Raw genomic sequence first — 27,553 nt, 5'->3', positions numbered from 1 at the left:
CGTCTCTGTTCTTAAGTAAAGGTATACTTAATAGGTAGCTTATTGGTAAATGAGGTTATTTATGAATATCCAATTATTTTCTAAACAATAACATTAGTATAGTTTCCAATTTACAATAATTTTCAATGTATGTTATAAGTTTTTGAGAGTGTGTGTGTGTGTGTGTGTGTGTGTGTGTGTGTATGTTTGTTACTCCTTCACGCAAAAACTACTAGACGTATTTGGCTGTGGAATAAAGATAGATAATATCCAGGATTAGCACGTAGGCTACTTTTTATCCGGGATAATCAAAGAAATTGCAAAAAACCTAAATCCACGCGGGTGAAGTCGCAGGCATCGGCTATTTGAGCTATATTTCTTACTTTTGTTCTTCTACGGATCTCCTAATTTCTGATTTATTCATCACGTAAAGGAAGTCCAAGCATAGCTTTGTACATCGCCCTCTGAGTGACTCTGAGCTTTCTCATGAAGCCCATAATTAGCGACTTTTGTCTCCGCTAGACTAAAACAAGTACCTATACTTAAGTATTTAGCGTTGCACCATATTCGACTGGATCACAATACATAAGCCACTATAATGCGTTCCGGCCCGCAAAGTAAACATTACTGTGGCACTTACTCGTAATGAGCAAGAAATGGAATAAAACATGCAACAGTGAACGAATTTCTTTTATTAAGACAACAATAGGCCCCTTAGTGTTAGCAACAATCAAGGTTTGCATGAAAGTCCGTGATAAATGAAGAATTTTCAGGGTATTTTGAAATTCCACCGTCTCACCGATTTTCATAAATTCCACTCGAGCGAAGCTTTATTTTTTTATTCAGATACAAGTTTGCCCTTGACTATAATCTCACCTGGTGGTAAGTGATAATGCAGTCTAAGATGGAAGCGGACTAACCTGGAAAGGGCATGGCACTTTTCATTAAACCCATACTCCTTTGGTTTCTACACGGCATCGCACTGGAACGCTAAATCGCTTGGCGGCACACCTTTGCTTGTTGGGTGGTAACTAGCCCCAGCCGAAGCCTCCCACCAAACCAGACCAGAGATTTAAAAATTATAAAATTCCAAATCCCTGCCGGGAATGGAACCCGGGACCTCCATCTAATAAGACCACAGCGCTTGCGTCAGGGCGGTCGTCAAAAGCTGGGGTATGTTAAGTGTGTAACTATAAGTTCATACACTGATCCAATATGGAGCCCGTGTGTGAAGGCGACTCCTAATTCGCAATTAGCTAATGGAGGGCATCCCACGCTAATGTGCCAAATTCCAAAAATTTACAACACGCCTGAACTATCGGGTAAGCTCCACACAACTTCGACTGTTTACTACGAGAACAACAAGATAGAGTAAAATTATATATTATTGTTTCACTAGATCTTGCCCGCAGCTCGGTCCATGTGAATATTATAGGTTATTGAAAATGCCGTGGGAACTCTTTCATTTTCTGAGACAAAGGTAGCCTATATTCGTCCCCGTAATAAAAACTATCGTATCGTATAAGTCCGTCAAAATGTGTAGCAAACAGACTGACAGATACACAGACACACTTTCGCAGAATATAAAATTAGTATGGATATTTACAAGTGTATAAAAGGCTTAGATCAATATGCTTTTAACCAATATAAAATTCATTATTGAGATCAAATTGAGATTCAAAAACTGAAATAAGCGTTAAATGATTAGTGCATATTATAGTGTCATAAAAGTTACTATCATTAAAGACTTGTACCATTAAAACCTTGGTAAATCTGAATTGTTTTATTGCAAAATCCTAAAATTTACCGTAGATCCGGCTTTTACAGTAGCATACTCAGCTTTTACAGTACTCATAAAAAAATATGATTTTGTCGTTGTTTTAGTATATGAGCATATTTGAATCGACTTTTATAAATCCAATCAAGAGAATTCGTCAACAGAATGACTCGTGGACGTAACGTCGAACATTGCTGTACTTTATGAAGCTCGCTCGTCGAACATGCACGTGTGAACTCAAATAAAACACCACAGACAGATTGTGTGTAACCATTTATTATCAATACACAATCTTCATGATACTTTGCTCCACTACATAATGTTTTTACGGACGATGATGGTAAACTTATGTTAGCTATAGAGACGCTAAATATATAAATTTACGCTTAATTTTATAAGTTTATACATACCTACTCAACTCACAAAGTTTTAATTATTTAATAAATATTTCAAAACAAAAAGATGAAGCTACTTTTTGGACACCACATTATTTCAGTCTACAGTTCTGACTGTTAAGCATCTTAAAAGACCTTAAAGGATTGCAAGGATCCTCTTATCCTTGCAATCCTTTTATTACATGACTACCAAACAAAGAGTGTAATATTTTCAGGGTTCATGTAGATTGTAGGTATAATGTGAGTTCCTCTATCCCACCATAACTTCGGAATTCCCGAACAGATTTGGATGTATGACGTATCGTTAGACCATTTCGAGTATTTAGAAAAATATATACCTAGTAGTTACAGGTGCCTCAAAATGGTTGGCGTCCACTGAGATTTGTGTCTCTATCATTTGTTCGTTGATGCTTCGACAGATAGGTACCTCATTGATTAAAATCCGTCGAGTGATTGGGACGCTTCAAGAGTGTAAAGAATCTCATACCCAGATATCTGAAGCTGTGTTTGCTGACGCGCTGTTGACAACATGCAGTCTAAACAATGTCGATATATACACAATTAATCGGTTTATTTTAGAAAAGCGGTTTAGTTTTTTAAGCAGTCAAAACATAGTAAATGAATAATATAAGTATTCATTCAGATTCAGCTTTTGCTAACTGTGCCTAAATTTATAGCCAAGATAAGTAACAACATATTATAACATCTTTGAATATTTGAAGCCTTTTCCTATAATTCAACTTTTATTAAACTTTTGAAAGAAGTTTAAACATTACGTATAACACTTTAACAGTACGAAAATACATTAATTTATGCTAAAAACATCAAATTTAATCAACTTTTTCATACAAATGACAGTATATTATATACAGCTCGAAAACATTGAAACAAAAATCCAGCCTTTAAACAACAAATCAATAAGAAGTCATACATTTAGGTTTGGTTGTGTTACACTTTTAATTGACGAATTATTTTTCTAAAGAGATTTACAAATTTGAAGTATTTGACTTTAAAATATCATATTATATCTAAAACAGTCAAGGTAAAGTTCAAAAAATAAGCCCAGTCTTGATTCTGTTAATTTTTTTTTACTTACTATGGAAGAAAAAAGATAGCATGTTTTAATAATATAAGACGATATTTTGTATATCAAAGTTATCGCCAACTCCAATAAAGGTTTTCATTGCAGGTCAATCAAATCATTTGAATTGAATGACCTAAAATGAAAACGTATTTGTTTAGGTACAAGGTTCATGTTAGGAAAATCAAATATTAAAAAAGTATATTTGCACAAGTGAATGGGCTTACTTCGTCGAACAACTTTCAAAATGTACATTTATTAATGAATCGTATTATTTTGTCTATACATATAAAGGTATACAATTTATATAGTTTCGAACAAGTACCCATCGTCGTTGCTTTGCCTTGACCGCCTGTAGTAGTCCATCTGTAACAAAAAGACGTACAGACACCTTTAAAATCTGAATAACTGAACGCAGAAATGATTTCTGATAAATGAATATTCCTTTACTTGTTTACTTGCCAATGCTCGCGGCTTTGTTCGTATGGATTTGGGTTTTCAAAAATCCCGTGAGAACTCTTTGATTTTCCGGGATAAAAAGTAGTCTATGTCACTCGCGGCTTTGTTCGCATGGATTTGGGTTTTCAAAAATCCCGTGAGAACTCTTTGATTTTCCGGGATAAAAAGTAGTCTATGTCACTCGCGGCTTTGTTCGCATGGATTTGGGTTTTCAAAAATCCCGTGAGAACTCTTTGATTTTCCGGGATAAAAAGTAGTCTATGTCACTCGCGGCTTTGTTCGCATGGATTTGGGTTTTCAAAAATCCCGTGAGAACTCTTTGATTTTCCGGGATAAAAAGTAGTCTATGTCACTCGCGGCTTTGTTCGCATGGATTTGGGTTTTCAAAAATCCCGTGAGAACTCTTTGATTTTCCGGGATAAAAAGTAGTCTATGTCACTCGCCAAGTCTTCATCTATACCCATTATCCATGCAAAAAAATCACACCAATCCGTTGTCCCGTTGCGACGTAATTGGATGACATACCAACAAACAAATACATTTTCGCATTGATATTATTAAAGTAGTGATAGCACTGCGTGAGAGCCGTGTTAGCCTACAAGATGCGTGGCGTGGCGGACCCTGGCTGGTGGGGTGGCTATGGTGATGATGATGATGATTGACCTACCCAATATCTGAGAACGTTCCGCAACTTTAGTTTCATGGCATCTCGTGCAGTGGCGCCCTCCCGATCGTAAGCTCCTGTAAATAAAGTTAAACAGTTATATTGAAACACACACACAAACACACACACAGTTTTTTTTTTTCAAAAAGTGAGCAAACGAGCAGGTAGGTCACCTACTACGTAAGTACTATCTAACACACCTATAGTCTCTCCTTTCACCAAAGGTTTCCTGGTGGAGATTGCTCTGAGCAATAAGGCCGCCTTTGCAAACAATTATTTTTAGTTTATAGTTTCTTGTTTCGTCTTGGTTTTTTTTCTTGTTTTGTGTGCAAAAAAGTCTTCAATCTATCTATCTATCTATCTGATGTTGGGTGATTACCAACGCCATGGACCAGAGGAACCGTAGATGCGTTGCCGGTCTTTCAGGAATTTTTTCGCCCCCTGAATAACCCCATGTTGAAATCTAGTAGGAACACCGCCGAAAAGAGCTGGTTCCACAGTTTGCATGCGCGGGGAAAAAAGATCTGGCACAACGCGCGGTCGGAGTGCACCAGCACCCAGGTGGTGAGGGTGAAATTGTTTAGCGTATATATTTTTAGGGGTTCGTACCCAAGAGGTGTCAAAAGGGATCTCATTACTAGATCTCCACTGTGTCACAAGGGTCTATAGCTTCAGCTTCAGTAGTAGGTATAGTCAGTAGATTTTTTTGCAAAATACGTGTTCCCGTGACCTCAAAAAGCTATCCTAAAGTATGGACCGTTTGGTACGCAGATTTTCGTAACACGAGGTGTGTGAGGCCCACGGGAAAACGATGTCAAAATTAACTATTTTAACTTTCGTCATGAGTAAATATTTAATGATCTAAAAATAACTAAGCGCAACTGACTCTACGGTATTGCTACGATGCTACGCCGTAGCACTTTTGCCACGACATTATAAAAGAGTCATGTCGTAAAATCAAACCGTAGCTCATAAACATTTCCTCTAAAGCCTTCGGTCATTGTCACCGTCCCTTGTCGCGCCGGGAGCAGATTATCTTAACACCATTCTATGGAAATATATTATCCTTCCTCGTAAATCTTACAACATTATATGACGCCCCATTTCATATTATGCGACCTGTAAAAAACGTAACATAAAGTCCTCAATCCACTATGACGTAGAGTGCTATAGTATTTTAAATCTAACTTGCGTAAAAATGAACGCAAACGCGTCATTTTTAACCCCCAACCCAAAAAGAGGGGTGTTATAAGTTTGATGTGTGTATCTGTGTATCTGTCTGTGGCATCGTAGTGATCGTAGCTCCTAAACTAATGAACTGGTTTAAATTTAGTTTTTTTGTTTGAAAGGTGGCTTGATCGAGAGTGTTCTTAGCTATAAATCCAAGAAAATCGGTTCAGCTGTCTGAAAGTTATCAGCTCTTTTCTAGTTACTGTAACCTTCACTTGTCGGGGGTGTTATAAATTTTTAATTTACACTTGTACTTTATGTATCAATTAATGTCACGTCAAAAGTACGATTTAAGTCATTATTTTAAAAGTGAATCGGTGAACCGTACTTTATATATGGTAGTTGACCCATAGAGTTAAAATTTCACTTGAGATGTCATTTTGTACGGACTTTATTTACGACATAACAACGGAAAGTGAGGGCTAGCGCTTAGCGCAAGACAGAGTGAGATAAATTCGAGTTTTGTAATAAGAACTGCCGTCGACCCAGCACCTCCGTGTTGGATGACTGCGGAACAAACAATACCTCCGTCTCTAACAGGGATGATGTCATCTCCTGCAGCCAGCATCCCGAGCGCGGGTAGCCGGGCTGCGGCGGCGTCTCCGCCTGCCCCAGCTGCCGCCGACCCAGCACCTCCGTGTTGGATGACTGCGGAACAAACAATACCTCCGTCTCTAACAGGGATGATGTCATCTCCTGCAGCCAGCATCCCGAGCGCGGGTAGCCGGGCTGCGGCGGCGTCTCCGCCTGCCCCAGCTACCGCCGACCCAGCACCTCCGTGTTGGATGACTGCGGAACAAACAATACCTCCGTCTCTAACAGGGATGATGTCATCTCCTGCAGCCAGCATCCCGAGCGCGGGTAGCCGGGCTGCGGCGGCGTCTCCGCCTGCCCCAGCTGCCGCCGACCCAGCACCTCCGTGTTGGATGACTGCGGAACAAACAATACCTCCGTCTCTAACAGGGATGATGTCATCTCCTGCAGCCAGCATCCCGAGCGCGGGTAGCCGGGCTGCGGCGGCGTCTCCGCCTGCCCCAGCTACCGCCGACCCAGCACCTCCGTGTTGGATGACTGCGGAACAAACAATACCTCCGTCTCTAACAGGGATGATGTCATCTCCTGCAGCCAGCATCCCGAGCGCGGGTAGCCGGGCTGCGGCGGCGTCTCCGCCTGCCCCAGCTGCCGCCGACCCAGCACCTCCGTGTTGGATGACTGCGGAACAAACAATACCTCCGTCTCTAACAGGGATGATGTCATCTCCTGCAGCCAGCATCCCGTAGCGCGGGTAGCCGGGCTGCGGCGGCGTCTCCGCCTGCCCCAGCTGCCGCCGACCCAGCACCTCCGTGTTGGATGACTGCGGAACAAACAATACCTCCGTCTCTAACAGGGATGATGTCATCTCCTGCAGCCAGCATCCCGTAGCGCGGGTAGCCGGGCTGCGGCGGCGTCTCCGCCTGCCCCAGCTGCCGCCGACCCAGCACCTCCGTGTTGGATGACTGCGGAACAAACAATACCTCCGTCTCTAACAGGGATGATGTCATCTCCTGCAGCCAGCATCCCGTAGCGCGGGTAGCCGGGCTGCGGCGGCGTCTCCGCCTGCCCCAGCTGCCGCCGACCCAGCACCTCCATGTTGAATGACTGCGGAACAAACAATACCTCCGTCTCTAACAGGGATGATGTCATCTCCTGCAGCCAGCATCCCGTAGCGCGGGTAGCCGGGCTGCGGCGGCGTCTCCGCCTGCCCCAGCTGCCGCCGACCCAGCACCTCCGTGTTGGATGACTGCGGAACAAACAATACCTCCGTCTCTAACAGGGATGATGTCATCTCCTGCAGCCAGCATCCCGTAGCGCGGGTAGCCGGGCTGCGGCGGCGTCTCCGCCTGCCCCAGCTGCCGCCGACCCAGCACCTCCGTGTTGGATGACTGCGGAACAAACAATACCTCCGTCTCTAACAGGGATGATGTCATCTCCTGCAGCCAGCATCCCGTAGCGCGGGTAGCCGGGCTGCGGCGGCGTCTCCGCCTGCCCCAGCTGCCGCCGACCCAGCACCTCCGTGTTGGATGACTGCGGAACAAACAATACCTCCGTCTCTAACAGGGATGATGTCATCTCCTGCAGCCAGCATCCCGTAGCGCGGGTAGCCGGGCTGCGGCGGCGTCTCCGCCTGCCCCAGCTGCCGCCGACCCAGCACCTCCGTGTTGGATGACTGCGGAACAAACAATACCTCCGTCTCTAACAGGGATGATGTCATCTCCTGCAGCCAGCATCCCGTAGCGCGGGTAGCCGGGCTGCGGCGGCGTCTCCGCCTGCCCCAGCTGCCGCCGACCCAGCACCTCCATGTTGAATGACTGCGGAACAAACAATACCTCCGTCTCTAACAGGGATGATGTCATCTCCTGCAGCCAGCATCCCGTAGCGCGGGTAGCCGGGCTGCGGCGGCGTCTCCGCCTGCCCCAGCTGCCGCCGACCCAGCACCTCCGTGTTGGATGACTGCGGAACAAACAATACCTCCGTCTCTAACAGGGATGATGTCATCTCCTGCAGCCAGCATCCCGTAGCGCGGGTAGCCGGGCTGCGGCGGCGTCTCCGCCTGCCCCAGCTGCCGCCGACCCAGCACCTCCGTGTTGGATGACTGCGGAACAAACAATACCTCCGTCTCTAACAGGGATGATGTCATCTCCTGCAGCCAGCATCCCGTAGCGCGGGTAGCCGGGCTGCGGCGGCGTCTCCGCCTGCCCCAGCTGCCGCCGACCCAGCACCTCCGTGTTGGATGACTGCGGAACAAACAATACTTTCATCAGCATCATCATCATGATCAACCCATTGCCGCCTTACTACTGGGAACCAGTCTCCTCTCAGAATGAGAAAAGTTTGACCAGAGTCAACCAAGTAGTAGGCCTAGTGGCAACCTCACACTATGTGAACATTGTGGAGAACTCTTAGGCGTTTGCATTTTATAAAAACTTTGAACCAATACTCTTTGCTTTGAACTTAAGAGACATCTCCAATATGTCTTCTAGAAGCTTATTGTTCTTCTACAGATCTCCTTATTTCTGATTTGATCACGTAGAGCAACTCTAAGACATTCATAATTAATTTTTATATTTAACAGAAAAAGTTACAAAAAAAGATAAAGCTAGGCCTTATAACACAATACTAAGTTCGAGTATTTATTTATTTACTTCTAAGTTCTATTACAAGCTTACTTAGCTAACTTAGTTGTAGGGGAAAAGCGAACCCGCTCAGTATGGATAATATTATTCCTAAAAAAATGTGACAAGATTTTGTTTGAAAAAATTCAATCAAATGTTAACGACATGCTCGTGAGCACCGAATCTCATTACGAGTACTATAACACATCATCATAATCACATGCGATAGGGAAAACCGGCCAAGTGCAGACTCGCGCACCGAGGGTTCCGTACTCGGCTATTTTTCCGACATTTTGGATTTCAAATCAAAAACTATTTTACATAAAAATAAATAAAAACCTGTTTCAGTATGTACAGCTTATCTTGCTTTTAAAATTGAAAATATTATTTTGTTCATAAAATTTTTTTTTGTAATGTAACTACAAATTCAGGGTTTTCGGATTTTTCCCTTTACTTGTGCTATAAGACCTACCTACCTGCCAAAAATGATTCTGGGTCAACGGGAAGTACCCTATGGTTTTCTTGACAGACGGACAGAGGGACAGACAAAAGACAGAAAAAAAAATCCTTTAAGTGTTCCATTTTTAACCTCCGACCCAAAAAGAGAGGTGTTATAAGTTTGAAGTGTGTATCCGTGTATCTGTCTATGCCATCGTAGCTCCTAAACTAATGAACCGATTTTAATTTAGTTTTTTTTCTTTGAAAGGTGGCTGATCGAGAGTGTTCTTAGCTATAATCCGAGAAAATCGGTTCAGCCGTTTGAAAGTTATCAGCTTTTTTCTAGTTACTGTAACCTTCACTTGTCGGGGGTGTTATAAACTAATTTAGACTATTGTTAACTTGTCAAGTGTGACTTTGAACTAAATCTAATAGAGCATTAGATAATACACTGATCGCGGAGAAGGCGTCGGGATCTAGTTATACTTACCTAACATGTGATGTGTGGCACCATTTAAAAAATAAACGTTTTTCTGTCTTTCAACATTTTATCGAATACATAATTACGTTTGAAGCACCTGCGGTCATCAACTATGGTTAGTTTACGATTTGTTGTATGCGACCCAAAACAATTCGTCTTCTTTGTAAGTGGCCCGGAGAGATTTCAAGGTTAGCAAAGGGTAGAACCACCTAAATGTATATTGATACTTTTGAACTGGCGAAATTAACTTGGAATAAATACTTAATCCTAAAAATCCGCAATTAATAACCATCCTTTTAAACGATTTATATGAAGCTAGATGATGCCCGCGACGTGGAATTAGCTTTTTTTAAACTCTTTGATTTTCCGGGATAAAAAGTAGCCTATCCTTCCGCGGGGTGGAAGCTAACGCTGGACCCGTCAAAATTGATTAAACGGTTGGCCCGTGAAAAGCTAGCAGACAGACCGACAGAGACACGTTCGCATTTAGAATATCGCAAAATGGATTTGGTACAGAGGTAGCTTGCATCCCGGAAACTATATAGACAACTTTTTATCCCGGAAAATCAAAGAGTTCCTACGGAATTTTGAAAAAAGCTAAATCCATATGTTATTAATGCGAAAGTGTGTCTGTCTATCTGTCTGTCTGCTACCTTTTCACGGCCCAACAGTTTAATCGATTCTGACGAAATTTGGTACAGAGTTAGTTAGCTTATATCCTGGAGACGGACATAGGCTACTTTTATCCCGGAAAATCCAACAGTTCCCACGGGATCTTTAAAATCGTAAATCCACGCGGATGTAGTTGCGGGCATCCTCTAGTACTGTATAACTTGTACTACTAGATAGAGGCGGTGAAGTAAGTCTTACGTCTAGCGACGAGTCGCTCCGCTTGCCGTGTCCGCCGAAGCAAGAGTGGCCGAACGCCGAGCAGCCGCCTGCGAACAGAACATCGTTACACCACCTGCTGACCACTGCCCACCTGCCGACATTGCTTGCAACAGTAATGACACTAACAAGTACCTAACTAGCTTCATTAGTTCAATAATGGACAAAAGCAAATGCAAAAGTATGCATGTCCGTCTGTCTGCTAACTTTTCACGGCCCTTCCGTTTAACCGATTGTGAAAAAATTTGGTACGTACAGATTGGACAGGCTCGCATCCCGGGGAAGGACATAGGCTACTTCTACGTAGGACATTAACAACCTAAATCCACGTGAATGAAGTTCTGGGCATCATCTACTCGGTATAGAGCTAGCTTGCATCCTGGAGATGGACATAGATTACTTTTTATACCAGAAAACTTAGGAGTTCCCACGGGATTTTTAAAATACACGCAAACGAAGTGGTAGTACCAGCCTACCCTCCTAAAGTTTAATGAAACGAAACATGAAACTTCAATGTATCGAAGGAAGATGGACGCCGGTGGTGGTCGGGCCGAAACACAGATAACCAGCACAAGGGCGGAAAGTAATTATTGTACATTACGGTGTTGAGGACCGCGACAAAGTGAGGGGACATCTTCCTAATTGTGTTACACCGTGTATAACGTCATTATCCCTTGGGTGAAACAATCGAGGTGGTTTCATCTTTGAACAAATAGGTATCCAAAATAGATAGATAAAAAACTTTATTACAAAGAAAATATGAAATAACCAAAACAAAACAAAGAAACTAAAAACCAAAAACAATTGTATAATTCTTTTAAAATCACATTTGTTATTAATATAAGTATAACATTTACATTATTCTCCTGCTTTCCAGAAAATAATGAAAGGTAATAATTTGTAAAAGCCGTAGATTATACAATCACTATGTACCCATGGCCTATATTCATTTTCAATCGCACTGTTACATGAGTCAACCTAATATTTAGCAAGTCACTTGATTGAAATTATTCTGATAACCTGTATTATTATTGAAGTGAAAAAAAAATTGTACTGAAGAAACGAAAACCCGGAACTAAAAAAAGACAAACACATACATCTATGGGATTCAGCCTGTGAGAGAATCAGATAGAATACATTACAACATAGTTTTTCCTATTATTTCATACATTATAGTTACCATAGGCATCTCCTTTGCATATATTATTGAAATTGAAAAACTTGGAATCAATCGTCTCATTCTCTGGAAGTTCAATTTTCTGAAGGTTTCATTTCTATTGCGTGGGAACTGCTGCACACATAAGTTGTATTAGTAGAAAGTATAGCGTAGACTCGTACCTACAGTTTGACTCTAATTTTATGTATGTGAAAAGCTAGTACAGTCAGCAATAAAGCTAGGTTAGCACCCGTCCATAGTCACTTGTACTGGTGGTTGCAAACCTGGCTGTTATGCTGACTGTACCTATACTAAACACATGTTCGAACTCCAAACTACGACAATTGTCTTAAAAAGCCAAATTTATAGCTAAGACCTTTGAACAGTAAATTCAAGTCAGGTTAGGTTTGCACAGGTATCGCCGATAGTTTGCTGAACCAGTTAGCCGAGCTCGTCGCGCGACCTTCGCCCGTCGCCGGTGAATCGGCTGCACAAATAAACCCTAATGCTATTGTGATCTCCGGATTCCTACATCAGATTGAACGTCGAATTATTAACTGAAGGTTATATTCAGATTCCAAATATTTCAATAATGCTTATGGAGTCTATACTATTAGACTATAGGTATAGTGCATATATTTTGTGGAAAGTTTTACTCTGTTTCAATCAGGTTAACTGTCATGTCCAAAGACGATTTAAGTTTAGTCCTTGATTTAAGGGTCATCCCATGGATGTAAGAAGTAATTATTCTTATTACCTCTTCCTAATTCCATGGGAAACCCCTTAGATTAAGTAACAATGCAAGTAAACCGTACTTTTGACATGACAGCTGTTGTGTTATAGAGTAAAAGCGTTCTCAAACTTGTTTCATTTTGAAATTCGCCATCTTGCTTTTTATAATTTATTGTCATATCGGCAATATAAATACAAACTCTCTACCTGTATTCATGAGATGCAGCCCGCTGAAAGATAGACGGACAAATATACCGAGAGACAGTAGAGGCTTAGTAATAGGGTACCTAAAAATTTCCCCTCAAAATGTCAATAGCTACCTACTCTGATGCTGCCAATTAAATCTTCACGTACAATTCGGTCTATTTTTATCCTCTCTACTACAAAGAGATTTCGATGGTATTTTGTTCTTCACCACAAAGTTAATCCTTCAAAACTGAAAGCTAAATAATGCTCTAGAAAGAGAAAGAGAGAGAGTGGAGTGATTTGCAACGGAAACTAAACTAGTAAACATTGCCGAGTAGGTTGCGGATAGGATTAGCTCTAACGAACCCCATGACATAATCTTCTTTTCCGTAGTTCAAGTTATAAGAGAAAATAATATGCATTTTCGATCAAAAATTAAAATACTGCGAAGAATATTGTTTGATAATAATCCATTAATGCATAACACAATAAACATAAGAGGCATAAACTTTTTACCTTATGTCTTTGTAACATTAATATTAAATGTTAAATTTTGTTTGAATATTTTAATAAAATAACTACCTCGCCTTTTATAATTACACATTTTTTTAAATTGTTATCCTGTTAAACACATCATAAATATTTGAACATCTGAGGTGTCAGTTATAAAGAGTAGGTACATTATTTGTTGTATGCTTTCTTTCTGTCTGACCTAAAGTTTCCTGTTTTTAATTGCAATAAGATACTAAGTAGATTTAAACCGCTTCCTCTTACGATTCAAGGTGGTTTAATGTAAGCACGTTGGCCAGACATGTCCGCCACGAGGCTCGCTGCGTGATGCAGAGCCGCCGGTGGCGTCTAACTGCGTTTACTATGCAACCATAAACCCCCCGATAACACGAATAACTTACAAGGTCAAGATTGTGCAGCTTTAGGCTACACGGCACTATGTAGTTAGTTAGTTTGAGCAAATTGGCTTTTCATTTCTGATTATCCTCCATTACCGTGGTTGGTTATGAATATAGCAAACACAGCACTGTTAGCTTAGTATCACAAAAATACGATTTTCAAATGAAATAAAAGGCATTTTGGTTATTCCTAATAACTAACAACAAGAATTATTTAAATCGAAATAAGTAAATACAAGAATGTGTCTGAATCTAATATCAGTAACGTGCAGTTTGGAACTTTGGAACCAAAAATCCTGAAATAAACACATTTTTATTTTTTACCTATGACCTAACATAAATATAACTTGAAAAACTACTGACTATCCTACTAACTTTCACCCCTTATTAACCCCCTTAGGGATAGAATTTCCAAAGCTCATTTCTTAGTGGATGCCTTCGTCATAAAAGGAAAATATCAAAATTTAAAGCGGTGGCTGTGTGATGATAAGTCGGGACAAGTATTTTTGTATAAACTAGCTTATGCCCGCGACTTCGTCCACGTGGACAGTGGACTACACAAATTTCAACCCCCTATTTTACCCCCCCTTAGGGGTTTAACTTTCCAAAATTCTTTCTTTATATCTTAGCTATTATAGCATATCTATCTAGTTTATGTAAGCTCGATCCGTCCAGTATTTTGAGTTGTGTATTGATAGATCCGTCAGTCAGTCACTTTCCTACCTATAATGTTTAGATAAATTAGTTCAAATATTATCACTCACAACAATTGCTTCTCATACAGTGATGTTCAAGTAAAGTATGAAGTGTTTTGGAAAGAAAAGTACTCTTCAGGAGTGGTGAAATAGATGCCTGTTTGACTGCCGAAGATAACACACGTTCGCGAGTGATTGTGATTATCATCTTATGTGCGTCATGTTTTGGTAAACTCTTTCTTAAAAAGTTATTTGGTTACCTATCCCTAAGTTCTTGAAAATATTATTTAAGATTAGGTACGCATGTTTGTGATATAGGAGTAAAATCTCATATAGATTTGTGTACACTGCATCCGTAATAAGAACCGTGTTAGCCATCTGTGTTTAGGAGATTCAGGGTTCAATCCCGGGCATGCACCTCTAACTTTTCGGAGTTATGTGCATTTTAAGCAATCAAACATCACTTGCTTTAACGGTGAAAAAAAACATCGTGAGGAAACCTGTATATCTGAGAGTTCTCCATAATACTCTCAATGGTGTGTTAAATCTGCTAGTCCGCGCTCGGCCAGCCTGAGCGTGACGCGCTAGGAGACCTGTTCTCAGTAGTGGACCGGTAATGAATTGATCATACACAGAATTGAGACAGAATCGGAGTCAAATTTTCGTACTACATAATACAGACTACACATATACCCAATATAAAATCAGTATTTATAGTGTTGTTCATAATCTGCAAAAACAATTATCCTCGTGTTTATTTGCGTTACTTTCTAATGTCGATGCCTAACGTACTTTTTCTTATCCTGGCATAAACGTGCCCCCTGTAACTCCCAATTCCCGGTTTAATTTTATTTAATTTCTTTACAATGGCAGCCTATTTACGTCTAATATCATGACGAGGTTCTTGCAAGCACGTATAGGAATCAATTACAGAAAAGTTTCCTTGTTTTCGTTTTAAATCATGGTTTTTTAAATCTTGCTTCTCAGTCATCGTCTTTTATAGGAATAATTGAGAAAACGGACTTACAGGTCACCGGATGTTAAGTGATAAGGATAACCGAGAGCTGAGAGTCACGCAGTGAGCGGTGGAGAGAGCTATGCTTGAAGTTTCTCTACGCTATCCAATCAGAATGAGGAGATCCTTGTAACACTGCCAGGTTCAAGGGAATGCGAAGGAGAAGTGGCAAAGGGCAGAGATTATAGTTCGGCAAAACGATAGTTGTTGGGGTCCCAAGGTGCTAGAATGGCAACCTCGCACTATAATGCGTAGATTTGGAAGACCCCTCATTAGCTGGAGAAACGACATAAACGAGGGAGCTGCTGGTTTCAGGCGTGTGGAGTCCCTACAAGAGACCTATTTCCAGCAGTAGACGGCTATCGGTTGATAATGACGATGATAAAAGCCTATTGCTAATACCGTGGAAAGGAATGGAATTCTTTTATAATTTTCATTCATTTGCGACGCCAACAACGGTTTTTATTAATGGAATGATTACTCCCATAGGTATAGCAGACAAATAGTACCTACTTATGTAAGACCACACATGTTACATTTGGCTTGATTAGACCTTTTTCACTCGAATGAAAATTACTTATCTAAGCTCGGAGAGTGCCGAATGAAAGACCACCCCGTGCGGTAATGTATTGTGGGTTTGCGTGGAAGCGTTTTTTACCTCAACGTTTAATATAATGGGAAACGCAAATCATAGAATATATGAGATCTTGATTGTTACAAACGCTATACTATCGACGGTTCCACGAAAAGGTTGATTTGGGGTTCGATCGTAACCAAGAAACGGCAAAATGAGTTCCAAAAATAGCATTTTTAATGTATCGAAACGTAAATCTATAAATATTTCTGCAATAAAAATACTTTTACTGCTTACCAATTTGAGTAAAGCTTTTTTTCAATGAAAATATTAAGTACCTACCTACACAAATACTTAGATCATAAAAATACGTTTAATTTGTTTGTTTATTATCTCTCGTAGAGTAACAATGGTACTAATTGGTACATCACAGTACATATCTATGATCGCAGTACATACACATGTACTTATTGCATGGCTTATTTAAATTGCGTGCTGGCTAATGATTAAGAAGAAAATACAAAACGCACGAAAACAGACAAGAAATCCCTCTAAAAAGTCGGTGACTTCACTATAGACGCGTATATTGTTTTTTTTTCTTTTAAAAGTTTTTTTTTAAAGTACTTTATGATAAATATGGCAGACTTTATAAAAATTAAGTACAATGCACATAAAGTGGAGTGGTGACCGCGGAATGAAAACAAAGTGAAACAGAACAAGTCTATGTTTGGTAAGTACACTACTTGTCCAAAGTTTGCAGCTGATGCCACAGTGTACACTAGTCCGAGCAGTTCAACCACAGTTAGGTAATATGTAGTTACATTTAACTTCGTATTAATAACTAAAAGGTATACAGTATACACAATGTGGAAACAATCTTAAGTCGTACACCTTTTATAAACAAAATGCTATAAACCTTCACAATAATTTTGAAATTACTTAAAGTAGTTGTAGAAAATAACTGTATATTTTTGTTTATTTTTGCTCTGCAGTTGATAAGGTTTGGAGATTCTCTACATGGTCAAATCATAAATAATAAGATCCGTATAAAGAACCAGAGTAACTGAAGTAACTCTACGGGTTGCGAAGCTGAAGTGGCAATGAGCAAGGCACATGGTTCGTAAAACCGATGAACGTTGGGGTCCTAAGTTGCTAGCAAGGCGACCTTGCACTGGAAAGCGCAGCATTGGAAGACCCCCAACTAGGTGGACAGACCAAATCAAACGAGTCACAGGGAGCCGCTGAATGACGCAGGCGGAAGACCGTGGTGTGTGGAAAGTCCCTACAAAAGATCTATGTCCAACGTTGGACGTCAATCAGTTGATAACGATGATGATGATGAGTTGATAAAGTTTAGCCTCATTATATCGTTTACTTCATCGTATCCAATGTCCACTTAGTGGCCTAAAAATCATGGGAATCAACTAGTATGTATAGTATCTACATTGAACAAAGTTTTGTATGTATAAAACCATTGATTTTGAAAGAGCCACTATAAAACCAAAAAGGCGAAAGGTTAAACTTGGCTGTATGAAGGTGGCTAGTTAATACTACTAAGTAGGTAAGGTAGTAGATACTTACGCTTAGCACTGACTCCCACGGAGATGATCAGGACTGCGAACACAGATGCGATCAGGATACTCTGCGCCATTTTATCTGAAGCAAACACGACTGTCAATACTTATGAAAAACAATATAAAACAAAATGTTTTAAGTAAACGGTTTTATTGTAAAGAAGCATAATATAATGCAGATAATGTACTAAAAACAAAAAAAATAGGTTGGCAGGTGGCATGTATTAAACCACTCTTCTGTGATTCTAGATTTAGAGCATCGATCAGACTTAAATAAAATCGAGCATAGTGAAAATTGAGTTAATAGAAATTCGACTTTTTTTAGTTATTTTATCTGATGTACGGATGGCTATACACATTTATTTCAATACAAAGAATTTCATCGCAAAAACATAAAAAATTGTAAATACTAATAGCATTCCTCAAAATTATGAATTTAGTGGTGCCTACGATTCGAAACTGGCTAGAAGCCATTGGCTTGCAGTTTCGAATTGCAATTTCGAAACCTCTAAATAGCCTCGACAGCTCAGCGGTTAAAGAAGCGGACTAAAATCTAAGAGGTCGCCGGTTCAAACCCTACCCGTAGCACTCTGCTGTACCGACTCCTAGCACAAGCTTTACGTTTCATTAGAGGGGAAAGAGGAATATTAGTCATTATGATAAACTGACATATCAAATAATTCCTAATATTATTAGTTAATAAAACAGAGTAACAAGTATTAATTTACAATTATATCATCTAAAATGTAAATTATTAAAATAATGAACCTAAAACTAAAAACCTGATAAACCTTAAACTGATAAACTTAGTTAATATTCTTTAAAAAAAAAACTATTCACACGTTTTCCTCACTGACCCGGCACGATTTTGAACAGTAAAATGTCACGTAGGTATATTTATTTTGAAGGTATAAAAATGTTTTGTTTAATGTCCTTTGATTGGTGGGCTTCACCAAAACGTCAAATGAAAAGAAACCATACTTATTCGTAATTATTATTTATTGGTGCGAATAAAAATACTTGCCGTCAAACCTAAACATCAAAGAAATCCTAAATTAACGCGCATTCGCTTTTTGAAGTAGAACTTATTTAGGTAACTTTAAATCGTCCGTATTTAAATTAGTCGCCAAACAGAACAGTTAGGTTTAGCTTAGGCTGCCATCTTGTATCGAGGTGGTTTAAACTACGAGTACAGTTAGCTCTATAATTTTTTTACGACCTTTTTTTACAACACAACTTTGTCAGCGTAAGCTTCAGTCTTTTACAAATCCCGTGGGAACTCTTTGATTTTACGGGATTATTAAAAGCAGCTTTTACGCGTCTCCGGAATGCAAGCTAAAAAGATGATGTCAGCGACTTCTTTGGTGTGAATTTGGGTTTTTAAAAATCCCGTAAAAACTCTTTGATTTTTCGGGACAAAAAGTAGCCCTATAATATTCTTCCTTGGGATGCAAGCTCAAACGTCAGTAACGGTTTTAAATTGTAGAATTTTTTTTTTCATTATAATTATTTTCATATATATATATATCATTTTTCATAAAAAATTAAAATAATGTTTTGACCATTGCTTATTTTGTGACCTAACCGAATTTCGACCACGACAGCTCTAAAAGGACGCAACTCAGGAGACAACAGTGTATGTGCAAACAGGTGCACTCTCTATTCCCTCACTCTCATAGGCCGATGATTGCCTATCCGACGCCACCGGAGATTGATTCTAGTAATTTTATTTACAAAAACTAGTTTTTGCCTCCAATGTATATCGGATAATTAGAGGCATCACATTACAACTAATTAAAACATCTTAATTATGATAAAAAGTGACTAAATAGACTCGTAAACCTTGGTAAACCTATAATAATAGTCCTAAACAAACAGACATATTATATTATACTATTACAATGTGCTGTGAGTTGGTCACCAGAGAATATAAACAAAATAACAGAATGATACAATTTATTTACGTTTATTCACTGAACTACTAGTTTCTTTAGAGATTAATTTCTTTGTTGAAAATGATAAGTACCTAAATCTAATAACTACGTGAACATGCTATCCGCGTGAAAAGATAACTACCAAGATTATTAGCTGCATTTCAACAATGAACAGCCAGCCTGATCCTTTGCGCAAAAAATAAGCCAGCCTTTTCGTCACTAGATATCCTTTTTTAACCGTGGGGAAATATCTCGTTGGATTTTTCAGAAAACTCCATGGCCACGGCAAATGGATCAAACTCTGACTTTTGATGAGAGGCATACTTTCGCCGCTTTCCAGTCCTTTCCAGCTCCTCAGTTAATTTGCACCATAATATTTTTTATGTAAGCTCATTTTGCAGTCGCTGGTTAAAAAAATTATACTTAGTGTAAGTGTTTAAGTATAGTAACTAAAACAAAATAAGCTTGAACGACCTAAATATTCAATCTACCTAAGTATTAAACTCACATAATGAAACTGGCGGTAAAATCACTGTAGCTAGTGGGTATGAATATTATCTGAAGCACGGATGAATAAATAATTTGCTATTTTTATGTGTTCAGGTACTGAGGATTCCTGCATTTTAAAATTCTTGAACCATAAAATATTCTCACTGAATTTTGCGATAAAATATTTCATCAAAGTTTTGGGATTTTTCTTACTATAGCGTGTTTTTTTTAAACCAAACGTTAAACATTACTTAAAGTATGTAAATGAAATTATTTTGTTACTCTATGGTGCTACTCATCTCTAAATGGCTTCTATGAATAACTTTTTCTTAACTTCTAGTAAACCTAATTTACAAGCTCAAGTATTATAAGTATGTCTGTGTAGTCAAGCTTATTATGAGCTCAAGAATTTTTTAAAGAATAATACGTCCCGCGTCTCTTTACTAACCAGAAGGTGCTGTGCCCCAACGGAATTCCAATGTTATATCACATCACACTAATATTATAAAGGCGAAAGTTTGTATGTGTGTGTGTGTGTGTGTGTGTGTGTGTGTATGTTTGTTACTCCTTCACGCAAAAACTACAAGACGGATTGGGCTGAAATTTAGAATGGAGATAGATTATACCCTGGATTAGCACATAGGCTACTTTTTATCCCGGAAAATCAAAGAGTTCCCACGGGATTTCGAAAAACCTAAATCCACGCGGGCGAAGTCGCGGGCATCGGCTAGTGAGTAATTATGATATAAAAAAGTTGTAATTTGTAAAAAATCAAGAAATTAATACTAATATTGTACCACATTATTGAGAAATTGAAAGGATGTTAGTTAAGTTACTTATCACACTATCACACTGATATTATGAAAGCGAAAGTTTGTGTGAAGTGTGTGTGTGTGTGTGTGTATGTTTGTTACTCCTTCACACAAAAACCACTGGACGGATTTGGATGAAATTCGGAATGGAGATAGATAATATTCTGGATTAGCACATAGGCTACTTTTTATCCCGGAAAATCAAAGAGTTCCCAGGGGATTTTGAAAAACCTAAATCCTCGCGGACGAAATCGCGGGCGTCAGCTAGTTTAATATAAATCATGATGAAGTGCATAAGCGGTGAATAGTGAATACCTAAGTGTAGAGCGGTGATAGCCTCGTGGTTAAGACGTCCGCCTCTGTTCGGAAGGGCGGGCGTTCGATCCTCCGCACGCACTTCTAACTTTTCACTTTTAACTTTTCTAACTTTTAAGATTTCACACACTTTTGAAAACATTATGGAGAACTCCCAGGCATGCAGGATTCCTGATGATGTTTTAATTCACTGTTAAAGTATATTTATTTATTTATTTATTTATTTGATTTATTTATTTGACTAGCTGACGCCCGCGATTTCGTCCGCGAGGATTTAGGTTTTTCAAAATCCCCTGGGAACTCTTTGATTTTCCGGGATAAAAAGTAGCCTATGTGCTAATCCAGAATATTATCTATCTCCATTCCGAATTTCATCCAAATCCGTCCAGTGGTTTTTGTGTGAAGGAGTAACAAACATACACACACACACACACACACACACACACACACACACACACACACACACACACATACAAACTTTCGCCTTTATAATATTAGTGTGAATAAATCAAATAAATAAATAAATATACTTTAACAGTGAATTAAAACATCATCAGGAATCCTGCATGCCTGGGAGTTCTCCATAATGTTTTCAAAAGTGTGTGAAATCTTTTTTTAAATAAAAAGTAGCGAGCAAATGAGCAGTGTCAGGGTCAGTGATCACCACCGCCCATGAACATTTGCAGCCCCAGAGGAACCGCCGATGCGTTGCCAACTTTTTAGGAGTTTGTTGGTCCGCCCCTTGAATGACTTCTTGTTGTAGTATAATGGGAACGCTGCCAATACGCATTCGACCAGCGTGGTAGACTATAGCCAAACCCTTCTCATTCTAAGAGGAGACGTGCTAAGCAGCGAGCCCGCGATGATGATAATGATGAAGTGAATTTAATTAAAAATAATAATAAAAAATACCCGTTGAAGTAAACCAGATAGGGCGTATTATGGCGTAGCTAATGTTACTTGAAATGTAACTAACACCCATAACGAAATAACTTTATAAATAACTATAAGCCTGTTAACATGATGTGGTACACATACAAAATACGATATCCCTAAAGCCCAGTTGATAAAATGTTGAAAGTTACACTTTTATATCAAAAGTTGGGCCCTAATGGAAATGAATGAGGCATGGATATCCACCTCGTTGATTTAGTAGATGTGTGCCATATGTATAGTTATACGTGTAGAGACGTCAGTTTTGCATTTGAATTAAACCCTTACAATTTCAATTTACGCTCCACATTTTTACGGTTTCGTATTTCGAAAAGAAAAACGGAATCCTTATCAAAATAAATAAATAAACTATTATGCGTAAAAACAAATGAAAATCTGTTTTAGATGTACAGGTAAAGCCCTTTCATTTGATACCTTACTTGGTACATTTATCTTACTTTGAAAATTGAAACGCATTTTTTTTTGTAATGTATCCACATTAAATTCACGGTTTTCGGATTTTTCCCTTTACTTGTGTTATAAGACCTACCTAGGTAGGCCAAATTTCGTGATTCTAGGTCAACGGGAAATACCCCATAGGTTTTCTTGACAGACACGACAGACGGATAGACGGACAGACGGGCAGATGAATAGACGGACAAACATATAGACAAACAGATAGATAGATAGATAGACAAACTGATCCTATAGGGGTTCCTTTTAAGCCTAAAATTTAACCTTAAAAATGTCAATAATTATGTATAGAATCCAAGATGAGAATTTAGAAGGTACATACCTACCTGTTGCTTTCTATACCTATTACCTATCTTAAACTATGATGGAAGTCCATTACCTAATTAGTTTGGCTGTAATATTGTAAACTAATGATTATTTAATTAGTAGGTAACTTGGAAACTAGGTTATTAGGAATTCTATAATCTATAATTACTTGAATTTGAGCGGTGACATATTACACTTCTTATACGTAATTTATAGGTAATTTTACCTATGATTTTTTAATAAATTATAAAATAATCCCTATTTTAGTACCTTTAAGAAGTAAAAAACATCTGGTGTTTAATCCACTTCCTAAATCGTTTGGAAACAACTTGTCCATTAATTTTAGTATAGAGATATTACAAAGATTTAGGAGAAATTACAATAAATGCTGTACTACTCTTATAATATTACCTACCTACAATTACATCTTTTAAAATGAATGAGGTATGGAGGAACAAAGTCCGTTTTTCCACTCGAAGTGTTAGTCAGAATCGCAGATGATCACACGGCAGAGCAGCATCACAAAATTTTCAAAAAAAAATAAAACCGACTTCAAAAACCACAAACACTAAAAAGCAGAAAATAATTTTTGTTTAGCTACACGTGTAAATGTTCTAATTTTGTTTTAATATGCTCGCTCGACTTCATACCAAGGTACATTACACGTGTAGCAAAACAAAAATTAGGTTTTTGAAGTCGGTTTTATTCTTTTGAAAAGTTTTTTAATAGGATTTTTCAGTAGTAGTAGGTAATCATCAGGTGAGATACCTTCCGTAAAAAGGTAGCGTGAGTGGTTGCGCCGCCACCGCTGTCCCAGTGAGATAGTGTCCTTAAGCCGAGCTACAATATGAATTTAATGGCACGAAATTAGTTTTATGACATTAATTTCATAAGCAATTTCACGTATAAACGTCTAACTTCGTGTGTATTGAAATTAGTTGCGTGATATTAATCTGAACATGCATGAAAATAATAAGTTCCGCTTTAGTGTTGGATACAGCAGCGAGGTATCATTTCTCGTGTGGGCTAAACTCATTCGCTGCACGTGACAGTGACAGCTTCCGATCGCCTCGAGCCTCAGCCCTCAGGCGTCAGGCGTCAGGCGTCAGGCGAGGATTGATTCAAATCTCGTTTGCACAGCGAGCGTGAACGGTTCACGTTTGCTGCACTAAATGAAAACGCAACTAGATACTAATTTGGACAAGAACTCTTTGACCTGGTTCCTCCTTCACCTTTCTACCATCGTACTGCCAGGCATCGTCAAGGTCTGCATCCGTACGTAGTCGAAATTCCTCGAACACGTACAAAACGATTTGCTTCCTCTTTCCTAATTCGAACCGCTAGGATATGGAACGCCCTTCCGGCGTCAGTTTTCCCTTCCACCTATAATATGGGTACCTTCAAGTCAAGAGTGAATAGGCAACTTCTAGGCAAGCGCGCTCCATCTTAGGCTGCATCATCACTTGCTAGCAGGTCTAATTACAGCCAAGCGCTAGTCTATATAATTAAAAAAAAAAAATTGTAAAACATTCTTGCCTTCTTGGATTCCGGGAGCAAGGATGCTGTACCATATTTTATAAATTAGTATTAAGAGGACTAAGACGTAGAGAGTAAGATATTTTTAAGATAATTTTGTATACGATTTAGATTCTACAAGGGTGACATGTTCACTTTGTGACCAAACCCCTATAAATAAATTTGATTTAAAAAAACGCAACAAGATAAATATGATTTTCAAAAATATTTACAATACATAGACTGGTAAAATCAAAACCCTTTCTTTTGGCTTTGCCGTAGTCGGGTATTATTTAGTTACTAGATTGTGCTGTCGCACAAAAGAAAATAATGAGAAACAGTGTCGGGCCACGCGCAGTGTAGCGTTCTGTAGTTGCCCGTCGCGAGCGGTGTATCGAAAAATGGTTTACACACACTTACACTATTTTTACCTGACTACGGCAAAGCCAAAAGAAAGGGTTATAATTTTAGCAGTCTATATAGGTTTGTATTTACGTGTGTTCGACCTAGCGCCTAAGCTACTGAGCCGATTTTCATGAATGAGGTGTCAATCGAACCGTTATTATAGTCCGGGTGACCTAGGCTACATTTTATAAGAAAAAAAACGTACACCACACTATAAGTTAGACGAGACAAAATAAATCGACCCGCTTTAGAAGCGGAGTAGAATCCTAAAAAGGATATCAAGTTTATGTGTTAGTAAATATTCAAATGATGTATCTAAGTTTGCGCGATGTATTATGCATTCGGGGAATCCCCCCCCAGTGTTCAGGTATTCCTAATTGCACTTATCTGGATTGACTGTTTGGGAACCCGCGTTGACGTTTATATAACCCGCTTACAATAATTGGTAATAATCTACTTTACATCTCCTAGATATTCATTAGTCGTAGCGCTACCTGGGAATTTTCCCTTCATTGCCGACTTCTCTGGCACAATGACTGTAGCCAGGGCCGGACCGCACTTTAGCGTCAAAATATAATATACTCACTTATATTTTTTTATATTTATCCAAATACATACTAATATTATAAATGCGAAAGTGTGTCTGTCTGTCTGTTTGTCTGTCTGTCTGAAAGCTTTTCATGTCCTAAGAGTTTAACCGATTTTGATGAAATTTGGTACAGAGTTGGCGCACTACGGCGCACCACGCGCGGCACAAAGCGTCAAAATAATTGAATATTTTTATTCAAATTCAAAATATTTTTATTCAATTAGACTTTTACAAGTTCTTTTGAATCCTCAAAAGCATTTACCACTGGTTCGGAATGCCTTTCCTACCGAGAAGAACCAGCAAGAAACTCGGCGGTTGCTCTTTTCAAAGATTTGATATACAATATTATGCCATGTATAAAAGCAATTGAAGTCCTGCGCATTGCTGGAGCGAATCGCAGGTCAAATCCACGCTTTTTTATCATTTACATAATCTTCGATAGTAGTTTTTTGAACCTGTGTAAAGGCAAGTCCAAAATTGATTGAGGAATTTTGTTATAAAAGATTATACCCATTCCCACAAATGACTTTTGGACCTTCCTGAGGCGGAGCGTAGGAGTCGCAAGCCTGTTACGGTGTCTATTCAGCCTGTTGTGTAGATCGCCAACTCTCTTGTAACTAAGATTAGATAGATTTATTTTTTTATTATATTATTATTCGTTAATATTTCGCGAATATTTCATTTCGTATGATGCATGTCGCACTAGAGCGGCGCTGCACATCACGTCTCTGCATAGAAAACAGCTATTTACGTAAAAAACAACATTATAATAACATCTTATTTCTTAAGAGAATCGTCTAGTTGTAAACTTACATACAAAAGCGATAACGTTTTTCTCCCGGTAAATGTAATCCAGTATTCATAATAATTTGAGCATAATGTTGTAGATATAATAATGAACTATACTCGTACGTTTTAATTTTAAAGAAATATTCCTTATGTTAAAAGTTACTAGCGTCTTAATATCCATATTTTTGACCTAAAAACTTTCTTGAGTATTTTTTTTTGTAATTTAGCTAGACTAAAATACTAAAAAAATTAAACGTACGAGCCTAGATTAAGGTGTACTAAATCTAATGAGACCAAAATTGATTAATTTTATAAACATTTTTACTTACGCCTACTTTTTTTTACAGGCCTGCGTAAAACAGCCTTTAGTATTGTACCTAAGCAATACTCGTATGACATAAACGTTTTAAAGAGCTGTGTCGGGATATTCCCGATAGGCTCGAGTGCCTGCGTCGGAGACAGCGCTGACAAATTGTTGGATTTAACTATTTGCAACTGCATGCAAAATAGTGCAATAAAATCCAAATCAAAATATTTTTCATTCAATTAAACTTTTTTAAGGACCTGTCATCCCGTCTCGTGGAGTCCACGGGTGACCGGAGGTCTCGCAGTTACCTCGGTCAGCATATTAGTCTGGCCATTCTACGAGGTAACACAGCCAGCGTTCTGGGCACCCTGCCTCGTTACAGTGACTTGGATGACATTCTTACCCTACTTCGGCAAAGCCGAAAGGAAGGGTTATCATTTTAGCAGTCTATGTATGTATGTAAAAGGTCCGGGTGACATAGGCTATATTTTATACGAAAAAAAATTGCCATAAAGGATTTTACAAACAAAAAAGTGGAGGTCTCCAAAATTTTTTTGCTATTGTACTAAGAAGAATAAATATTAAACTTTTACAATTTTTTCTTATTTTATTCATGTATAAGTTAGCCGTTGACTGCAATCTCACCTGGTAGTGAGTGATGATGCAGTCTCAGATGGAAGCGGGCTGACCTGTAAGGGGTATGGCAGTTTTTTATTAAAACTATACCCCTTTACCGGCATCATACTGGAACGCTTGACGGCACGGCTTTGTCGGTAGGGTGGTAACTTGCCACGGCCGAACCTCCCACGTGAAAAGTGACGTGAAAGTCATTTTAGTTAGCAGGACAGTCGTGGTTTTCATTTACTTGGCAGACTTGTTTATTTTAGTGTTTGATAAACCTTGCTATATTTTTTAAAAACAATTCATTAAAATCTGCCATTGAAATCTTCAAGCAAGACAATCTGAATGTGTAATCTTATCATTAGGAAAATTTTGAAATATACCTATTGACGAATTTAAAATTATTAAAATGTTACCTGATTTAAAAAAAAATTTGAATAATCCCGGCAGCGAAAAGTTTTTTCTTTACATTTTCTGTTTTCAACTTTATTAAGTTTTCGAAAATGACCTAAAACTGCTACAATAATAAAAGAGTGAAATTTCAAACTATTAACTATTACTTACGTGTGGATGATCAGGTGAGCTGTTCAGCTGTTGAGGTGTTGAGGTGTTGAGGAGTTGAGATGTTGAGGAGTGCTGGCGTGTGCAGGTCGTGCAGCTGAGGTGACCAGGTGCCGTGT

The 27,553-nt window shown here is 38.9% G+C and overlaps 1 protein-coding gene and 1 long non-coding RNA gene across 2 annotated transcripts; one reads left to right on the top strand and one right to left on the bottom strand.

Moving 5' to 3' along the window:
• Positions 1 to 85: 85 nt before the first annotated feature.
• LOC123868794 lies at positions 86 to 18,044 on the top strand. The gene is made up of 3 exons (XR_006796722.1): positions 86 to 96; positions 2,497 to 2,502; positions 17,901 to 18,044. It is a non-coding gene; the product is annotated as an uncharacterized LOC123868794 (long non-coding RNA).
• Positions 2,013 to 27,553, bottom strand: LOC123868783 (neuropeptide CCHamide-2). Its single transcript, XM_045911395.1, has 6 exons — positions 27,438 to 27,553; positions 17,392 to 17,466; positions 10,527 to 10,594; positions 8,236 to 8,359; positions 4,359 to 4,432; positions 2,013 to 3,598 (listed from the first exon to the last, which is right to left on the bottom strand). Exons 2-6 carry the CDS (start codon positions 17,459 to 17,461, stop codon positions 3,536 to 3,538), a joined length of 399 nt encoding a protein of 132 aa, XP_045767351.1. The 5' UTR covers positions 17,462 to 17,466; positions 27,438 to 27,553; the 3' UTR covers positions 2,013 to 3,535.

The sequence above is a fragment of the Maniola jurtina genome, chromosome 10 (genome assembly GCF_905333055.1).
Source record: "Maniola jurtina chromosome 10, ilManJurt1.1, whole genome shotgun sequence".
Classification (NCBI taxonomy): Eukaryota; Metazoa; Arthropoda; class Insecta; order Lepidoptera; family Nymphalidae; genus Maniola; species Maniola jurtina.
Note: the sequence above shows the minus strand (reverse complement) of the source record. Positions and strands in the feature narration are given on the sequence as shown.